Raw genomic sequence first — 19,391 nt, forward strand, 5'->3', positions numbered from 1 at the left:
GTCAGGAAGCAGACCAGCTGCATGACCAAAGGCGACTGGAGCACCTGAGATGCAAGTCAGTGCAAAGCCTTAACCAGCAGCTGCCCTGCCACATGGCCTCACAACCCAGTCCCACATGCCAGGAGTCCTCTAACCTAAGACATGCCAAACTGATGCTCAGGTAACCCTTCTCTATTCTCCTGCTCCCACGAATTTCCTGTGTGACCTTGAAGTGCACAGCTGTGTCTGCACAGCCTTAGGGTGTTGGTTCACCCCCATCTCTGGTTTGGGCAGTAAAACTGGCTTAAGCTCCTTCCTTCCTCCCACTGCCACAGTGTTAAGTCAAGAAATGAGCAAACACTGGCACAGGGCAAGAACAAAGAAATACTTTGAAAGCTGTTACATTGCCACAGGGCTCAGGAAGTTACACCCTCATTTTCTTCAGCTGTGAAAGGGGGATATTGCCATCTCCCTGTGTTAAATGACATAAGACTCAAAGGATGAGAACAAACATGAAAGATTATGAGATACATTTAAAATAGTCTTGCCACCTCTTGGGTTGGTAAGGATAAACTCCATAGCTCTCCTGTTTTACTTGGTGAAATTGCTCAGAGTTAAAAAAAAAAAAGAAAAAAGTCTATGAAATGTTTGCAGCTTGACTTTGCACTTGGCAGCGTTTAGAAGTGTGCCACTGAACAACTACAGCCAAGGGGAGGAACTCCATTATTGTCCAAGGACAGCTGAAGGATGAACTGAAATCCTCATATTCCAGAACAGGTTCACAGCAAGGCAAGCAAATAACAGCAGATGATCAGACAACAGGCAGAGGTACCAAGTGGCCATAATCAAAGAACTGCTTTTATTGGCCAAAATAACCAAGAAACCATTTTCTTCCAAAAAACAAAACAACCCCCTAACTCAGTGGTAAATCTTCACTAAGGAACCAAAACACAAACAAACTCCACATAAACTTAACCGTTCCCATTCATCCTCTGAAGTATTCCTCCTCCTCCTCCTAAGTCAGCTGTTCTCCTTAACCCTCCTGCACCACCAGAAGCAGAATGGCAAAACTCAGTCATTTAGGACAAAGAGAACAAACACATGGGGAGGCACAAGTCTGTCGACTTACACACACAAAAGAGGCTGTTGGCATTTGCAAACATCTTACATACTTACCTGAAAGCAGTAATCTCCTCATTTCTGGAGATACAAACATTTTACTACACAAACTATAGTTTTGTGGTGTTTTTTTGTTTTTAATCCCAGGATACAGGTACAGTTGTGGCCTGTACAGGTTGTTACAACTCAGACACCACCTGCAGTTTGTCAGTTTACACTTCTCTATTCAGAAAACTTGGAAGTTAAAAAAACATAAAAATTGGTTACACTGAGTTCTCAAGGCAAATCATCATTTAAAACTCTGCATTTACTCATGCCAGTAAAACAAATACCAGATAGAGAAAGTAGGTATCTAAGAAAACCTTGCTCTCCCTGGTAACTGAAATCATGGTGGAAAGAAAAAAAAAATATATATGAGAGAGAGAGAGAGAGACAGAGATGCCGGGGTGCAAGACACCAGTTCCAATAGAGGAATTCTCAGGAGTATTTTCACTAATTTCTCAATTACAGGGTCTACATTATGAGAAACCATTAAAAAAGAGATCAGGTTCATAAACAGTTATACAAATTTGTTCAACTTACATAGGTGAAAATTTAAGAAACAAAAAGGAAAAAAAAAGTGTCTTAAAAAAAAGGTCAGTATTTACACACTGTGTCTCTTTAAAGATCCCGCATGTCTGCACTGAGCTGAGTGCTGTGCACACACCTCTGAGGGTGTGTGAGCAGAGACAGCCACAGCACTTCCCTGACAGCAGGGAAGCAACACTACAGAACTAATGGGAATCTCAGCTCATGGGAGTTACTGACTACTATTGCTGCTGTGCAGAGAACAGCACCGTGTGTTTGACAGAGGAATTCCACTGGAAACAGTCTCCTGTCCTAATCTAGACATGATTTTACAAAACATCTAACACCTGTACTACACTTTTTGTAAGAAAATAGAGAGCAGCTTTGAGCTGCAGTTCTTCTAAACTACTCTAGGAAGGCTTCTCTAGGTACTTCCTAAATTGGCAACCATCTGAGGTAATCAATGATGCTGTTCCAACGAGCATCCTTCACTTCTCCCCGCCTGCACCAACTGTTGCCTCCTTATTGAGTCCCCTGATGGACAAGTCATAAACCACTTCCTCAATTTTTTTGACATCGTATTTCAGGCCATCGTAGCGTTTCCTCAGGGAGTCATTCTTCAGGTTGAGGAGGCGGAAGCCAGAATCCAGCTCGTTGATAAAGGTTGAGATGCGGAGAGGGCGAGAATAGTCCCCAGCTGTGACACTGTTCACTGCCAGCCTGGCCTGCCAGAGGAGACACCAGAGAGCACAGCACCCACATCACATCACAGTCCCCATCAGTTACTGTACCAAATGAAGCACTTGTGTTCCTGGCAGTCAGATTATTTGTACTTAGATCTACCTTTCTGTTGAGCATAGTTCTGGATTTTCAATCAAATCAAAGTTTAAGTTTAAATCCTAGAAGTATCACTGAGGAACATGCAGAGAAGCAACTTGCTACAAGTTCAGATCAAGGTGTTGTGTATCGTAACTGCCAGGAACAACTCAGGGAAGCTAAAAAACACATCACTTCTGTTTTCAAGGTCAGTTTCATACCAAATACATGCAGGTACATCTTTCTTACCAGCTCACTGGCCAGAGTTAATACACCAGAAAGATAATCTTCAATGTCCAGGTGAAAGCCCCGTTCTCGATCAGCTTCAACTGAAACAAAAACAGAGCAGTGATGAGGTGGTGCTGGGCATGAGCAAACCCAGCCACCTTAAATTGCATTTGTTTACTGGGGCTAATTTGAAATATCAAATTAATAAAATTCTATTACAAAATAAAAGTCAGCCTTTTCCTGTATGTGACGTAATTACAGCTTCTCTGTCCTTGATTCAGCATCTTGTACATCCTCAACTGTACATCCAACAGAGTAACTGGATTTACATCTATATACAGGATGTATTTTCCTTATTTTTTCCAAATCTTTTGCTCTGTAAAGATACAATTCTTTCATGGCAAGAATTTAATCTGTTTTACACACATTTTAAATACAAAAACCCAGAAGTTAGAGAAACAAGCTCTCATCTTTGTGTTATGCTTTTGATGCACTTACACACTTTGAATGAATGACCTTCATTGATGAAGAACTTATTAAGGACTAAACACTTTTGTTAACATTAGGTTTGCCAATTTCTGTCTTCTGAGAATTTCTTGTTTATATAATGAAATCAAATACCAGATAAACTCTGGAACTGGTTTCTCAGGAAGAAATGAAGTTCTGTGTTTCCCTGTACCTCTGAAAGCTACAAAGTCTAAGGTCACAAGCTTTTTCTTTTCAATTACAGCATTAACTTACTCCCAAGTATTTCTGCAACAGCTTCTCGGGTCACTAATGTTTCTGACTCCAAGTAGACTACAAATGCTGCCAGGAACACCAGCCGCTGCAGCACAAACCTCCAGTGCTCATGAAACCTGCAGGAGAAACACCACCAGGTCCAGGTATAAATAATTAATGTTTATTACTGGAGCGTTAGGCAACAAGCACACATTCTCTGTGTGTTGTGTTTTCTGCCTTAACACATGCACTTTGCTGTATTTTTGGTTTATCAAAATGACACCAGCTCAAAGACAGCTCCTTGGTACTCCAGAACTCCACACCCAGGTTACCACATCAGACACTGACATTTGCTCACCCCTCTCACACACCTCCTCAGCTCCCACAGTTTTCCAGGCTGTGTTGCCCACAGACAGCCAGAGCTTTCTCTCAGCAGATCTGAGCTGACAAGATTCTTGTTCTTTGAAATGTTCTTGCCAGGCACTGTTCTGGCAGCAACAGAACACAAAGGTGACAACTTCATTTAGTGTCTGCAGAACCCAACAGCCATTTCATGACAGATTTAGAGCTCTGCTTCCAGGAACACCCCAAACCGAACAACTTAACTGAAATTAATGGAGCAGCAAATGCCGTGCTCCCAGATACAAGGGCATCTCCAGCAGAACACCAACTTCTTAAGCTTCCCTTTTTCTTTTTAAAGAAAATTTCTAGAAAAATAATTCAATACTGAGTATTTTTGGTGAAAAGTTACAGTGTTTGAGCAAAAGCTTTTTTTATCTATGCTGATAAAAACCTCACACTTGTTTGCCACTATTTACTTTTCAAAGATAAAGAAGCATTCAACCCATCAACCTTTACATCATTACTCCAAAGCAATGATGCCAAATGCCAAGCAATTCCCATATATATCTGTGTCTGGCTGTGTGTGATCCTGCACACCTGTAATACTGATCAGCAGGAAACTTGGTCTTCAGAGACTCCATCTGTGTCCTCACTGTACCAAAGTGCTCACGAGCCTTCTGACACTTCTTTGGAACTGAAAAAGAAACAGCACAGCATTTGGGGAATGAATACACTCAGGAAATGGATATTTGACAGGCAGCACAGGTTTGTAAACAGTTTCCCAGTGTAGACAGTACTATTTACACTTCTTTCTTGTTCAAGATAGGCTACTGACATTTGGAATCAATCTGAGAAGTATTCCTGGTGACACCATGTGCCATAGAGGTAAAGCAGAAAGACTCTGGAATTCCAGGCTGTCTGATCTCCTCTGGGGCTTTGTTTTGAACTTGAGCCAAGATGTCCCAGCAACAGCCAGATCCCAAGCAATGGAACAGCACTGCACACAGCAGCTGGCCCCAAAGGAAGGACACACCAAGCACTGCTGCCAGGCAACCCTCACACTCAAAGGAAAAGCAACTTTTCTTTATATTAAAATTTTATCATATTTTTTTCTAATCCATCAGAATTTGGCTACATGAGCTGCAACGTCCCTTCAGGAAACTGCATTTCCTGCATTTTATGATGTATTTGCAGAGCCTGGGCTCCAGCCTGCCCAGTGTTACAGCTCTGCAGAGGAATGATCTCTTGTTCCTGCAGCAGCTGCTGCCACCTCCCGTTCGCTGACAGAGCTACAGCCCCGCTGCACCGGCAGTGCCAGCGGCCCACCAAAGGCTCAAGCCACAACTTCCCTGCAGCCCTCTCACACTGCCTGGTCACAGCCCAAGGAAGGACAAAGATCAACGTGACAGGCCCTCCTGCATCTTCATGTGCAGAAGCCAGGACTATTCACAAAAGCTACATCTGAAAGCTGTGGTGGTTTTTACCAAACAACACCTACTAGGAGTCTCTCAAGTGTGATTATAAAACTTCTGTTAATAATACACAATTTCTGTTTAAAAAATAAAGAAAAGGGAGAATGACATGCAAAAAATGAAAGCTTCAGGAAGCAGAATGTGGGAGTACTCCATGTGGCAGCCAGGATGAAAGAGCTGTGTGAAGCTCACTGAGAGCTACAGGGCTGCCTCAGTTACGTGAGCGTCACTTGGCTGGGGGAACAGAGTAAGGAACACATTCACGTTTGGGTTCTGCCAGAGGCACCTGTGACAAAAAGAAACAATCCTTACTGTAAAGGCTCAGACAATGCCCAGGGACACACACACAGCCCCAGATTCAAACTACCCTTGCACATCCCCAGGTGCCACCTCTGATGTTCTGCAGCTGCAAGAGCAAAGACCGAGCTGGCGCCTGTCACCCTGCCAGCCACCAGGCCACAGCAGGATGCAGCACACCCTGCCCTGCCCAGCCTTCCCAGCAGCCCTCCAGCCCCATCTGGGACAAGCAGCCAAGGAAGCCTCTGCAAGATGGTATTTTAAAAGCCACTGGCTGGGACAGGAAGCTGTCCTCCATCAAACTCCCACCTATCCCAAGGTTTTACTAACAGAGCTGAATTTGATGACAAATTCACAGGTCTGCTGTCACAAGTTAACTATAGACCTATTAAGTATCAACTCATTATTTTTGCAAGAATTATGAGGCTTTAGGTTTTCTGTCTGATTGGTTTTTTGTTTATTTGTTTGTGGTTTTTGGTTTGCATTTTTTTAGTTGGTTTTGTTCTTTTTTCTTAACTATTCTAAATCTCTTCTGAGACTCCTCAAGTTCCGGGACCAGATTTCCCCAAGAATTAAAAATCAAGTGAAAATACACCAAGTTGAACATGGGCCTCTACAACTACATGCTTGAAGACAAGTCTGAAGTTGTTCCCCACACAATGAGCATGGATTTTCCCAGGTTAGAGAACTGAGCTTGTGCAAATAACCACTCGGCAGCTCTGATTTCCAGCACTGCCAGGTTTCCCAGCAGATGGAACTTGCACTTGCCTGCACAGCTCAAACCTCAGGTGCTGCTCATTGCTGAGCACAGACCCTCTCTGAGGCCAGAGGAAGCCCAGGCCTCCAGCTCCAGCCCCAGTGTGCTGGGGAACCTCATCAGGCTGAAACCAACCAGTCAGCTCTGCAAGGGAGTAAAACAGCACCTGGTGAGGCTGGTTCTGTCTCCCTTCAGAGGGTGGCTTGCACAAATTCCTCTCAAGAGTTTCCAGCAAAGTCAGAATGGTTGCTTCTTCTCATAAGATATTAATTGACTGGAAAAAACCCAGCTCTTAAGGAACACATTTAAGTTTATTCCAGTAGTTTCACCAGTAAGCTGAGAAAGGAGGGGGCAGAAAGAGCAGATCTGGCACCTGGGCCTGCAGAGCTGCTCTCATGGCCTGGAGGAAACAGGCTGTCCCAGAAACATTCTGTCCAACACCTAAGAAACCTGGAACCAGGCTGATGATAACCCAAACCTCCAAAGCTGCAGAACAATTCCTCTGTTCTGTCACTCAAGCAGACATCAAGGGCAGGTCCTGCTGTTTCAGCCCTTGGAAATTCTTTTTACATTTTGCTACACACACAGAATCTGTTTTGTACAAACCAGATCGAAGTGTGTTCTCCCCCATCCCAGTCTATCCTGAATACCCTCTCAGTGCTCAGGACCACAGCTTTTTGGGGTGTGGGGTGAAGAGGTGAGACCAAGCAAAGGCCTAACACGTGATGATAACACAATCTATGTGCAAGCCACTTACAGGGAGACCTAAGAGCCAACTCAGCGGCCCCTGGAAAAGAAAACATTGCCCTGCACCGAGACAGAAAACCACCACGCAAGGGAGGTAAAAAAGGGACAGAACGGTGTCCATAATACTGAACGGCAGCTTCACTACTTGTCCGGCTTGAAACCTCCCAGGTGCACTCTCCTCTGCCCCGCAGCCTCCGGGAAACCCACGCTGAAGGCCCCGGGAAAGAACGGACCGCGGAAAAGGGGCCCCGGGACAGGGCCCCTGCGTGCTCCCGCCCCCCAGCTGTTCTCCGCTGCCCGGGGCGGCGGCGCGGAACTCACTGTGCTGGAAGCCGGGCCCCTGGTGCACGCCCTGCAGCAGCGTCAGGATCTCCCGCGCCGTCTGCTCCAGCGCCTGCACCACCTTCCGGATCTCCTGCGGGCACAGCGCGCCGTCAGCCGAGGCACGGCACCGGCACCACCCCGTCCCCGTGCCCATCCCGCCCGCCCCGGCACCTCTCGGATGTCCTGGTCCTGGCCGAGCGCTCCCTGCAGCGCCGCGAACATCTCGCTCACCGACATGGTGCCGCCGCTTCCCGCCCACGGGGCCTTCCGCGCCGCCGGCGCGCGCCTGCCCCGCACCGCCTACCCGCGCCGCGCCGGGCTGCCCTGCGCACCGCCTGAGCGGCCGGAGCAGACAGGAATGGACGGAGGGGCGGCTGGGAGAGTGCCCAGAGAGTGCTGATGGCCCCGGGGGTGCAGCTGGCCGCTCCAAAGGCGGGATTTTGTCGCCCCGCGGGTGTCCGTGTCCCAGGCCGCCCACCGGTGCGGTGGGGCCGGGCCCGGTGTGGCCGCGCGCGGGCCCCTCCGCCCCGTTGCCGGGAGACGGCGTCTGGCCGCGCGGCGCCGGCGCGAGGGCAGTGACGCACTTCCGGCGGCCGCGCGGAGGCAGCATGGCGGCGGAGGAGGCCATGGCGGCGGAGGAGCCCGCGTCTGCCGCGGCCGTGAGGGCGGCGCCGCTCCTGGCGCTGGAGCCGCGGCTGCAGCGCCAGTTCCAGCAGAAGGTGCAGCGGGCCCGCACCAAGCGGACGGCCAAGGTGAGCGGGGTGGCCCGGCGGGGCGGGGGCGGCCCGGCGAGTCCCGGCCCGGGCTAACGCGGAGTCTGTGCCCGTAGGAGGAGCTGACGCCCGGCGTGGTGTTCGTGGGGCATCTCCCGCGGGGCCTCTGCGAGCCGCAGCTCCGCGAGTATTTCGGGCAGTTCGGGACGGTGACGAGACTGCGGCTCTCCCGGAGTAAGAAGGTGAGGAGCGGCCCCGGCCGCACCGTGATGTGGCGGAGCGCTCGAGGCTGGGCCGGGCCGGGCCGGGCAGTCTCCGTGACCTGTGGGGCTCCTCCCGTGCCCAGCAAGGGCCCTCCCAACGCGCAGAGGCCGCTGCGCCCTGAGGCCCTCGGGAGCCCCTCGTGGGAGCGGCGGGGCCATGCCCAGAGGGAGCGGCAGTGGCTGGGGCACGGCTCTTGTCCTTTTTTCCGTGAGTAAATTCACTCCAGTGGAAAGTGCCGGAGTGCACCGGTTCAAGCTACAACTGAAGTACCACGATTCTGTTTTAACTTACTTGTTGTGTTTGATAAATCTAATTTCTTCTCATTTCTGGGTTTGCTGTCACATTTTAATATTACTGTATAAGCCTGGAATAGCGGAACAGCAGCAAAGCAGGGCAGCTTTGGTTTTTTTGGCAAGCAGATACCTGTGCGTGGTTTGTTTTGTGTGCAAATATGTATTTGACAAAAAATGTCATACCAATTTAGAACTAAATCTGTATTTTAGGATTAAATGATATTTTTCACAATTCTAGTGACTTTTGTGAAATTAGTTGTTGTTAGCTGAGAATGGGCTATGAATTTGGAAGAATAAAATAATTTTAATAGAGCCCTTCAAGTACCAAAGCATTGTTTGATGTTTCTCACTTGTCACTCAGACTGGAGCGAGTAAAGGCTATGCATTTATGGAGTTTGAGTCTGATGATGTGGCCAAGATTGTTGCAGACACAATGAATAACTACCTGTTCTCTGAGAGACTGCTGAAGTGTAAGTATAAGCTGCAGTGTAAGTCCTCTAGCATGCAAAGGAAGCTTGTAGGTATTTCAATTATCTTTTTCAACTGTCCATAGACTCTTAGGGGTTTTTAAATGAAGTTTTGTCCCAGAAGTATTTTCTGTGGGGCTGAGCTTTTCATCATGTGTAAAGAACATGCTCAGCAGGCTTTTGGTCACTAGTGCTGTTTTTCTTCTCTGGGCTGATGTGCTCTTTGGACTGTGTAACATGAAATCTCAGGACAAAGTTGGGTTTGCTGTAGAGATAGTTCCTTTCACATGGGAACTCCTTGGCATTTGTAACTGCTACAATTGTTGTCTGTAAGGTTGGACAAAAGGGGGTTTTGAGTAAAAGATTGATGGAATCACTGAGTTTCTCAGTCATGGTAATAGTAACACTTTCTTTGTAAAGGATTATGAGTTGATGTGTTGTTGTAAAACAAATTTGTCTGATCTTTCTGGATGAAGCTGTTAAAGTGTTTCATCCGTCCGTCCACCCACCCATCCATCCATCCATCCATCCATCCATCCATCCATCCATCCATCCATTTATCCATTTTTCTGGCTGGCTGGGGATGCAGTGACCTTTTGTGCGTTCCCGACTCACTGCAGCAGCACAGTGTTGTGGCCGTGAGCTGTGCTGTGTGAGTGCCCTTGGCAGGAAGGGGAGCCCTGCTGTAGCCTGCGTGCTGTGTTTGTGCAGGTCAGTTCATGCCCCCTGAGAAGGTCCATGAGAACCTCTTCAAAGACTGTGACAAGATCTTTCGGAAGCCCTCTCAGCCGGCCGTGCGGCGCTACAACAGGATCCGCTCCCTGCTGGAGAAGGCCAGGATGACCAAGCGCCTGCTGCGGAAGGAGAGGCTCTTACGGAAGAAGCTGGCTGAAAAGGGGCTGGACTATGACTTCCCAGGATTTGTAAGTTTGACATTGCTTCAATGAGTGTGTTAAGCATGATGTGTTTCTAGAGTTGTGCTGAATGCATGGAAATCATGTATTTTGTGTGGAATTGGCAAAAGAGCTGGAGCCCCAAGGAGGCTCACTTGTGTTAGGAACTGTATGGAAGCGCCTTGAATTCAGTGGGGTGCTGTTGCTGGGCTGCACTCCATGTGCCTGTGTGTTTACTTGTAGAGAAGTAATAGGTAACAGCAGAGGGCAGATGTTCCTTTTCTTCTGTTGGTACAAGCAGTTTGATATTCTGTGGTTTAATACTGGATCAGAGGTGGGGCAGAAGAGCAGAGGGGCTTTGCCTGAGCCCTGTGGGAGGCTTTGGCAGAGTGGGGGTTTGAAGGCAGGTCTCAAGACCAGAACTTCCGTCCACAGCCTGTGCTTGTTCCGCCTCTGCAGAGTGCTTGGGTTAGGTACTTGAGTTGTGAGCAGTTAATGCTGTTGAACATGGAGTGTTTTAAAAATGCAGAGTAGCACATTTTCTTGTGTTGCTGTCAATGTTGTTGTTCAAACCAGATCACCTCTGTGCCAGTCAATTTATTTCTTTAAACCTATTAGCTGTAGCAAACATTTTGTAGTTATGAAAGAAATCTATGAACTGCTAAGTGACTGTATCTTCATACAAGTGTGTAGTGATCCACCTGATCTGTCTTTCTTCCTAGGCTGCACAGGCACTTTCCAAAAAGAGAAAAAAAGTTAAAACATCCAATAAATCAAAACTGAACGTTTCTTTGAGCAGCCAGGTAAGACAGACCCGTCCTGGTGGTGACCAGTACCACCATTCACATTGGGGCAGATGTTTCAAGTTTTCATCTGGCACCTTAATACTGATTTCAACACACAAAAACCTTAACACTGTTTGTCTGAGAGATGTTTGTGCCAGAAGTAGCTCCTTTGAGATGTACTTACACTCTTGAACTGGGGAGGGTGATAGAATCCTCGTGGTTCCTTCTCCTGTGAGAGTATCCAGCAGCAAAGGCTTCTGCTCAGCATGCTGTAACCAGCAGTGCCTGTCCCTCAGTGTGTCTGCTGTCTGCCTCTGCTGTTCAGTGCTCCCTTGGGGCTGTGGTAGTGCAGGGTGCTGGGGCCAGGCACCTGTACACCCCCCTGCACCTTTGCTTTACCCTGGGATGACATGATCTCCTTGATGGAGTCATTCTTTTGGACCGTGTTTCAATGCCTGCCTGTTTTGATAAAAAGGTGGTTGAATTGTTGATACAGTTGTAGTGCTGTCTGTCCCCATTTCCATACTGTACTGTCCCTCCTACCCCGTGCTCTCCAAACACAGAATTTGGTGTTTAATGCCAAGTAAAAGTAATAGTAGGATGAAAGGGAAGTTCAGGTCATCAGGACTGAGATTTGGGATATTGGCAGTCTAAAAAGTCTGTAAGACAACATTTCTGTTCTGTTTCATCATTGTTTTGGGGGGTGAGTGTTTGTTTGGGGACTTTTGTTATTACTGTTTACTTTGTGATAATTGGGGGGGGTTTACTTGTGATAATTGGGGCATGGCTAGTTGTGAGGAAGGCAGGATAACTAATACATTCTGTCAACTGAGTTCTGAGGGCTTACTGAGGTAACAAAGCTGAGATGTTTCAGCTCTGTTGTAAAAGTGAATGTGGCATTTCTGTATGCCAGTCTCAAATGTACTCCCTCACCCCCTGCCCTGTAGCCCTGATTATGTTCCACTTGACTTTCATGATGCTTTGAGTCAGGAAATACAAGGTTTAGAAAGCAAATGTGCATAACAACGTTAAAAAATGTGATTAATTTCCATTTGCCTTTCACATACACTTTGAAGGTGACACTTCTGTCCAAAGAAATATTGTCTACAAAAGTAGCTAGTTATGAAATGTAAACAATTTTCTGAAGGAGAGCTGGACTGAGGTGTCTTGTGGTACCACAGGGGCAGTGACAGCTTTTTCTGGCAGATGGCTTTGCTGTGAATCCTGTTTTTCTGATCTCTTCAGGATCCTACTCCAGTGTGTACTCCAGCAGTGCTCGAGCGCCGGAAAGCTGCTCGGATGGATGATGACACAGAGGACGATGAAGTAACTTTCAGACTTCCCTCTGCCAGCAGTAAGAACGCTGTGCAGAGACCAAAGAAGCAGCCAAGGCAAAGGCCAAGCCTGAAGAAACAGAAACAGACTTAAAATTTTTATGCCTGTAGCCATATTTTTCTCAACTTAAAAACTTTTGAGGTGGAGCTTCTACTGGGTCTGCTGCCCTGGCTTGGTTCATCCTGCCTAGACTGTTTCAGGCTTTCTTAGGCGAGGACTCTGTTCACAAATCCTGTCCCTGTGGTTTAGCCATCAAGGGACATATGAATATATTGTTGACTTTGTGCTCACAAATGCCCGTGCTGTGACACAGCTACAGTAGTCCAGAATCTTCAGTTAATTTTATAACTCGTGTCTAGCGCTCACTGTCTGGAAAGAAAATGTGAGGCTGTCCGTTCAGAGTTTGCTAATGCAAGCAACTGTGTCTTAAATTTATAATTAATGACAGGTTATTAAAGAAATTACTGTTTTTCAATTTTCTTTGCTCTTGGTAGTGGTTCTTCTGTTTAACTGAATGTCTGTATTTTGTGAAAGTTTTCATATATTTGCACCAATGGAGGCTCTCAAGAAGATGCACCAATAATCAGAGCAGTCTGAGTTTTGCTGGCATTTCTGTTGTCCTTTGTCACTGCATTTTAGTGTCACAGCTTGCATGAAACCAAGAGTATCTTCTGCTCCAGGGGGTGATAAGCACATTGAAATATTGTAATAACCAGGAGTGCAAAGGCAGGTTTTTGTCAGCACTAATATGAGTTCAGAGAATTGAGTGTAGCTTTTAGTAATGCATTAAGATTCATTCTTGTTCCAACTAGCTTGTCATTGCAGATGGCAGGTATCAGTCCTGCTTGAACAGGCAGTTTGTCCAGTTAGAATTTGGATTTTAATGCAAGTCTGAGATGTGTAGAAATCCCAGATTGGGTTCTCTGTACATACTTAGCCTTCATCTTTTGTTGTCTTAAACACTCTAATGCTGTTGGCTGCTGGTCAGGTTTGGCAGAAGATTTTAGAGGAAAGGCCAGGTGATAATAACCAGCTAGGTAGTTGGCTGGCACTAATTCCTTGGCTACTTTAGTTGAAGTCCTGGCAGAGAAAGATTAATCTAAACCATTGGCCTTGCTGATTCTGATCTATCTGGCCTGATCACTGGAATAATTGTGGGATCATAATGACATTGTCTAGGTGACTCAGATTAGATCATTCTCCTTTCTTGAGGAAGCCACTTGGATGAGTGCATCCTCATATCAAATGCTTGTCACCTTGGGCAGGCCAAGGGAATCTCTTCACCAGCCCCAGCTCAAGGACAGTCCTTGCCTTTCAATGGAAGTGTTGCTGCATACATCTGCAGGGTTCCTTCCCTGTGCCTTGTTTGATGGGAAACAGGCAGTGCTTGCACCCCAAACCCGTGAGAAATAGGCACTCAGTTCAGGTTTGAGATACATGACCACCACAGTGGTTGACAGAAATTGCTTATCTGTATCTGATGTGCAGCTCTGAAAAACTTCTACCTTGACATCATACAGCAGGGAGCAGCAGAAAAGAAGCAAAATGCATCTGCCCAGAATAGACAGTTTTCTTTTGAAATCCATGTTCCCGACTTTGTGTCAGGTACATAAAGATGGCTGTTGAGTCAGGATGAGCTAGAAATGTGGCTGCATTTCTCCTGGTGGGAGCTGAATCTCCAGACACCGGGGGGCAGCACAGCTCAGCCATGTGGCCATGCCGCAGCACAAGGGTTCCTGGGAAGCAGCGTTTGAAAGGAAAGCCTCTCCCGGCAGTGAGTGCCTGCACTGGTGTGACTCACGTGTTATGGCTTGAGAATACATGAGAAACCTGATACTGATCTTAACCAAAAATGCCCGCTTCTCTGGTGCTGCCACAAGTGCTCCTTCCTAGGCTGCTGAGTTAAAGCTGCTCTTCAGAAAACTTAGTTTATCCAGAGTAACTTCTCTGGTGCAGTTCCACGTTCCCCAAAGCCTGAGCATCTCCATTCCTGTGCTTCCCATTCCAGTGCCTTGGCCTGCATTTTGAACATGGAGTTGCTTTCTTCCCACTCTGCTTCTGTTGCTGTGCTCCTCTCTGTGCCCAGTGTTCTGCCCCTGCCTGTGTCCGCTTGCTGCTTTCTTCCATGTTTGACTCAGTGGCTTCTCATGCTGCTTGCAGTGCCAGGGCTGTCCTGTCTGGCTGCACGAGCTCCTGCATGTCCCCTGCATGAGGGATTTTGGCTTCTGGAGGTCTCTTGGAAAGATCTGTGCCTTTAAGCTAAACCCTGGCTGCTGCTGGCTCTCCAGAGTCACATAGCAGTGTGAGCATCGATGGGAAGACGTTCAAGAAAACTGCTCACAATAAGGGTTGCTTCCTGCTGTAATTTTCCTTTCCCTTCCTTTTGTTTGTTCATCTTCCTTCAATTGAGATCAGCTTAGATGGCAGCTCTGAACAGCAAGGAAGCAAAATTCTGTTGTTTGAGGGAAGCACAACAATACCCAGGCTACAGCAAGGAGCTCTCAGCAGAAGACAGCTTTTCTTGGTGATAGCTTCTGTTTTTAGGCTGCCTGTGTTATTAATACACTGCTGTCCAGGGAGATGTACGTAAGCAGAAATTCAGACACCTGATACTTGCCAAACATAGTTTCCGTAGCAAGTGGACAGATGTGCTGTGTCATGAGTTATGCTCCAGTCCCTGCACTGATTTTTATTTCTCATTTCTCCAGTAGTTTGTTTGTTCATCTTGGACAAACACAAACCTCCTGGCCACTGATTTTAGGATAGGCTCCAAATTGTTTTTACTGGGATGCTGGGAGTGTTGGGGCTGTGGTTTCAAGGCATGACTTGCAAGTGCTCTGTCTTTGAGTTATGAGTGACTTTGTGGAGCTGTTTTGCTGAACACTCATGTATGTATTACTCTTTGCAAGCTTGAGAAACTTAGGTGCTAGCCAAACCTGCTAATTTAAACTAATTTATTAAAATTTCTCTGTTTTGGAGGAGGAAGCAGGGTTTAAGAGTGCTCACCATTTCCTGGCACAAGAAATACTGGAAGTAAAAGAAGAATGGGAGGTAGGGAGGGTGGGGGAGAAAAGCAGAATTGGCTGCAAGATAAAAGGAAGAAAGGAATGATGAAGGCAATGCTCACCTCTCAAGACAAAAATACTGGTGAATGTGGCAGGGTTAAACTGCTCAAAATTAAAGATGCAGTTGCCTGTTGGATGTGCTGTGGGATGCCCAGGCTGCACAGTCCTAGTGCTGGTACTTGCTCATGAGCCAAGTGAAGGAGGAGAGCAGGCTGGGCAAGTGACACTTGCTCTTGCCAGTACCAAGCCTGTTTGCTTGCATACCTGGCTTTGGAAATGGCTGCAGCCCTGGGGAGCAAGGTTAAAACCTGTCTGCAAATGGCTCATGGTGCAAGGGAGGACTTAGGCATGGCTCTGAGGGGTGACATGCTCTCCTCTCCAACTAACCAGTGAGGCAGATGGGAGCTCCAGCAAATTCCTGTGTTGAGTGCTGGGAAGCTTGGCTGTCACTTTGCAGTGTGATGCAGCTGGCTGGGATGGGCTGTGCTGTGTGAGGTGCTGTGCACATCCTTGCCCTGGGCAGGGTGCTGCAGGTGAAAACTGGGTGAGCAGGTAACAGGAGTACAGTAAATGTGGTCTCCATTACATGTTTTTCAGGAATATCCACAAATCCTCTTGGACCAGACTCCTTCATTGTCCAAGATGCTTGCTGTTCAAGCACATCCTTTTCTCCTGACTTTTCCAACTCCCAGATTCTTGAAATGTCTAACTCTAGGCAGCAATAATCTGCACTTCTTAGCCAGAGAGATGCTGGGGACCAGCCCAGAGTGCTGCTGGAACAGTGGGGAAGCCATTCTGTGTGTCAGGCTGCTGCTGGCACTGCTAATGCAGGCAGATCACTCCCTGCCCAAGGGCAGCAGCTGTCAGAGCAAGCTGAGGAAATGGTTAACTGTGTGAGTGAGAATTCCTGAAGTGAAACGCTTTCTTCCATGCAGGGTGCAGCAAGGCCTCTCATCACTTCTGACACCCAGCATTAATTAAACATATGGCACTAACAGAGATCTTGGCTGTCCTGGGAGGCTTGGAGTAGTTACACACCTGTGTGTCTGTGGTGAGTAACCATGTGGTTCTCCTGTGCTGGGAAAGGAAAAGCTGCAGAGAAGCTCCTACACAAGTCTTGGCTCTGATCAGGGAAGAAAATGTTGGTTTATGATAGTCCTCATAAGGAGTGTTGTTGAAGAGAGAGCTGTGAGGACTAACTCTGTGAGACTTTGAGACAGCGAGGTGGGATCTGCAGTGAGCCACAGGCACTGGGGTTGGTTCCTTTCCCTGTCTGTCCATTTTTTACATCACATGGAGACTGGGGCTTGGCCTGGGTTTGAAACTTGTTGTTTTAAAGAACAGGAAGGAAAGAAACAAATCTCATTTTTATGATAGTGAAAGTCCTGGAAAACCCTGTTCTTTTCTGTGTGTTTTTCCAGTGCTGGCTGAAAGGAGCCTTGGTGAGCAGGTGAAGATGTGGAAATTGGGCTGCTTGCTCTGCAGTGATGCATTGCTGCCAGTTGCCCACAAGAGCTTGCACAAACTCCCAGTTTGCTTGTGTACTGGTTGTTTTTTTTAAACAAGCACGGAAGTAGAGTTACTTCTGTCAGGGTGGCTTCATAAGGCTGGAAGCATTGCAGCATTTGGAGGGTGAAGGCAGGACTTGCCTCTCTGCTGTGTTTGCTCAGTTACTGTTTCTCACACAAGGCAGCCATGCAATGGGGAGTGTGCCAGCTGTGCAGCAGCAGCAGCAGCAAAGCTGCTTTGTCACCTGCACTATTTTTATTTCTGTTGATGTGAGAGCTGGAAGGGCTCTGGTGTGATTTTCAGGCGCTGCGTTGCATTTGCAGGTCTGCCTGTTAGAAAAGAGAGTTGGGTTCATCTGCCCAGAGGGGATGGCAGAGGGAATGTAAGACAAATCTATAGTTTTCCTTCAGCTATCCCACACAAAGACATGCAGTTTGTGGTTTATTAACAGGGCAGTGCTAAAAGTGTGTTCTATTGAACTGTATCCTTAAAAACAAATTCCAGGTTGGAACTGCTGGAGCTTTGTGACCGGTCGGGCAGGAGCTACGCAAGTGCAAAGCTCCAGAGGCAGTATGGATTCTCCTAAGGCAAATGTGTCTGTTGGTGTCATGTCAGTGCAGCTCCATCAGATGAATCACTGCCTAAGTTTTTATCCTGAGAACTACTACCTCATCTTTTTTCCCCCATCAGCTCATAATTTTACAGGATTTTCAAATCCTGCCTGTTAATATATAGTACAGAATCAACCAGTTGGTTGTTAAGACTTATTTTGAGTTAGTGATTTGGACACTTGGGATTGGGTGGGCTGCTAGTGTATGTTTGCTGTGTTGCCATTCAATGTCAGCCCTCCCACTGCATTCTGTAAGAGCTTCCATTAATTTCAGTAGAAATCTGCATTTGGGGTGAAGGGTGACCTAATCTTTAAAAAGGATCTTAATCCACTTAGCCTCTATTGCAAAGCTCAGCATTTTTTCCTTGTCAGGAGCAGACTGCATTCCTAACCTTGATGTGTCACTTTCCAGTTGGTTTAATATTTGAGTGAGGATAAAAGGAAATGTTTCTCAAATACTGAAAGAACCCATGCTGGTAAGGTATGTGCATGTGCAATGTGCAAGTATAAAAAAAAAAGGAGATATGAGCATAATTGTGGTTGGATGGTGGAAAAAAGATAAAATAGTATCAGCAGATGACTATAGAGAACAAGCACAGGAAGAGGTAAATCCATTCAAAACAGCGTAACTGGGAAACAATGAGGGAGGTGGAAATGGGGATGAAATGTCGTTTAATGTAAATTTAAGTGCAAGACAAAATAGGACTCTTGTAAGTTTGACTGTAAATGTCTCTTCCCAGAGGCCTGAGGGCAGCCAGGAAAAATACAGTCTCTGATGCAAATATAAGACCTGGTGCCCATGCCTTGGTAAGGCTAGAGCTGATCTTCCAGGCTACTGCATTAAATCTAGCACAGCTCAGAAAGCATGGAAAACTGTTGCCAGTAGCCTGTGTTCAATTTTGGGGGGTTTCAGCTCAGGCTCTGGTCACAAAACAAAGAATGTCGCAATTAACACTAATTGGTACCTTCCTTGATGTTTGGTCAGGGAGAATGAACCATTCCCTGCCTTCCTGAAGGCAGTCACTCCAGGTCAGGGGAAGAAGCCTGTGGGGATGTCGCATGGCTCACAGGACCTTCCTGCCAACGGGAAATCTCAAATCCAACCCAATTCACACTGCCTGAGGACTACCTGCTTTGTACAGGATGTTTCTCCTTGGGTGGCCAAATGTCTGCAAGGAGTGAGCACACGTAGACGAGCCAGTGTGCACTCCATGGGCCTTGAAGCCATTTGCTCATTTCCCTTTAATCAAAACCTTCTGCTCTTGTGTTTTCTTTTCTGTTTGGTGACTGAAGCGAAGCTTCATGTGCCTTCACGTGGGAATTAAGTGGGTCAGTGGGATTCTTTGTTCGTGGCAGCTCTCACGTGGAAAAAGTCCGATGCAAAACGCTGAGGCTTGGCAGGAAAGTGCCAATTAAAGATAGCAGTGCGGGAGCACATTGTGTGAGCTGAAAGTGCTCAAATCTGGGGCTGTGACAACTGCCATGTGCAAAGGGAAGAACAAGGAATTATTAAATTTCACGTTGATCTGAAGTACGTGTGCTTTTCCTGTCTTAAGTGTTGTTCTCATGCAGCATGGACGAGGAGTTTATTCCCTGTTTCCCAGGTAAGTGAGGGGTAGAAGAGGTGAGTCACACAGGGGACCTGTGCCAGAGTAGGATCAACAGCACTCAGAAGTTGGGTACTTGGACTTCACCTCATGTTGGCCCATGGTATTTGTGCCAGCAGCAGTCCAGCCACAAGGCTGTGCAGGTGATGTAAGTGCCAGGAGATGGCAAAGGGAGAGATCCATTGCTACATTGAGTCAAGCGAAGCTGTTCTCCCCCTTAGCCATGCAAGCAGTCAAGTTAGGAGAGCACATAAAGGAAATGCCTAACTTCTATATAGCAGTGTGCTCAACTCTAGGAAAGCAACCCAAGGACATCCAGGCTTTGACACTGTTGTCCTCTGCTGTTATGGCCAGCTATATCATCATACTGTCATTCATAAATAAAAACATTTCTCCCTGAAGCACCAGGCGCTCAGATTCCTGAGCAGATGTTGTGCAAAAAGGCCCTGAAGGAAAGCAGAAGAGCAGGTCATTCAGGTATA

At 46.9% G+C, this 19,391-nt stretch overlaps 2 protein-coding genes across 2 annotated transcripts; one reads left to right on the forward strand and one right to left on the reverse strand.

Moving 5' to 3' along the window:
* Positions 1 to 274: 274 nt before the first annotated feature.
* Positions 275 to 7,626, reverse strand: TSN (translin). Its single transcript, XM_084209165.1, has 6 exons — positions 7,540 to 7,626; positions 7,366 to 7,459; positions 4,369 to 4,465; positions 3,451 to 3,566; positions 2,731 to 2,810; positions 275 to 2,390 (listed from the first exon to the last, which is right to left on the reverse strand). The coding sequence occupies exons 1-6, from the start codon at positions 7,603 to 7,605 to the stop codon at positions 2,154 to 2,156; spliced, it is 690 nt and encodes a 229-aa protein (XP_084065291.1). The 5' UTR covers positions 7,606 to 7,626; the 3' UTR covers positions 275 to 2,153.
* Positions 7,627 to 7,964: 338 nt separating this feature from the next.
* On the forward strand, positions 7,965 to 12,592 carry NIFK (nucleolar protein interacting with the FHA domain of MKI67). Its single transcript, XM_084209364.1, has 6 exons — positions 7,965 to 8,120; positions 8,198 to 8,323; positions 9,000 to 9,108; positions 9,817 to 10,028; positions 10,721 to 10,801; positions 12,029 to 12,592. Exons 1-6 carry the CDS (start codon positions 7,977 to 7,979, stop codon positions 12,209 to 12,211), a joined length of 855 nt encoding a protein of 284 aa, XP_084065490.1. The 5' UTR covers positions 7,965 to 7,976; the 3' UTR covers positions 12,212 to 12,592.
* The last annotated feature ends 6,799 nt before the right edge of the window (positions 12,593 to 19,391 follow it).

This window comes from Fringilla coelebs, assembly GCF_963513975.1.
Source record: "Fringilla coelebs genome assembly, chromosome: 7".
Lineage (NCBI taxonomy): Eukaryota > Metazoa > Chordata > Aves > Passeriformes > Fringillidae > Fringilla > Fringilla coelebs.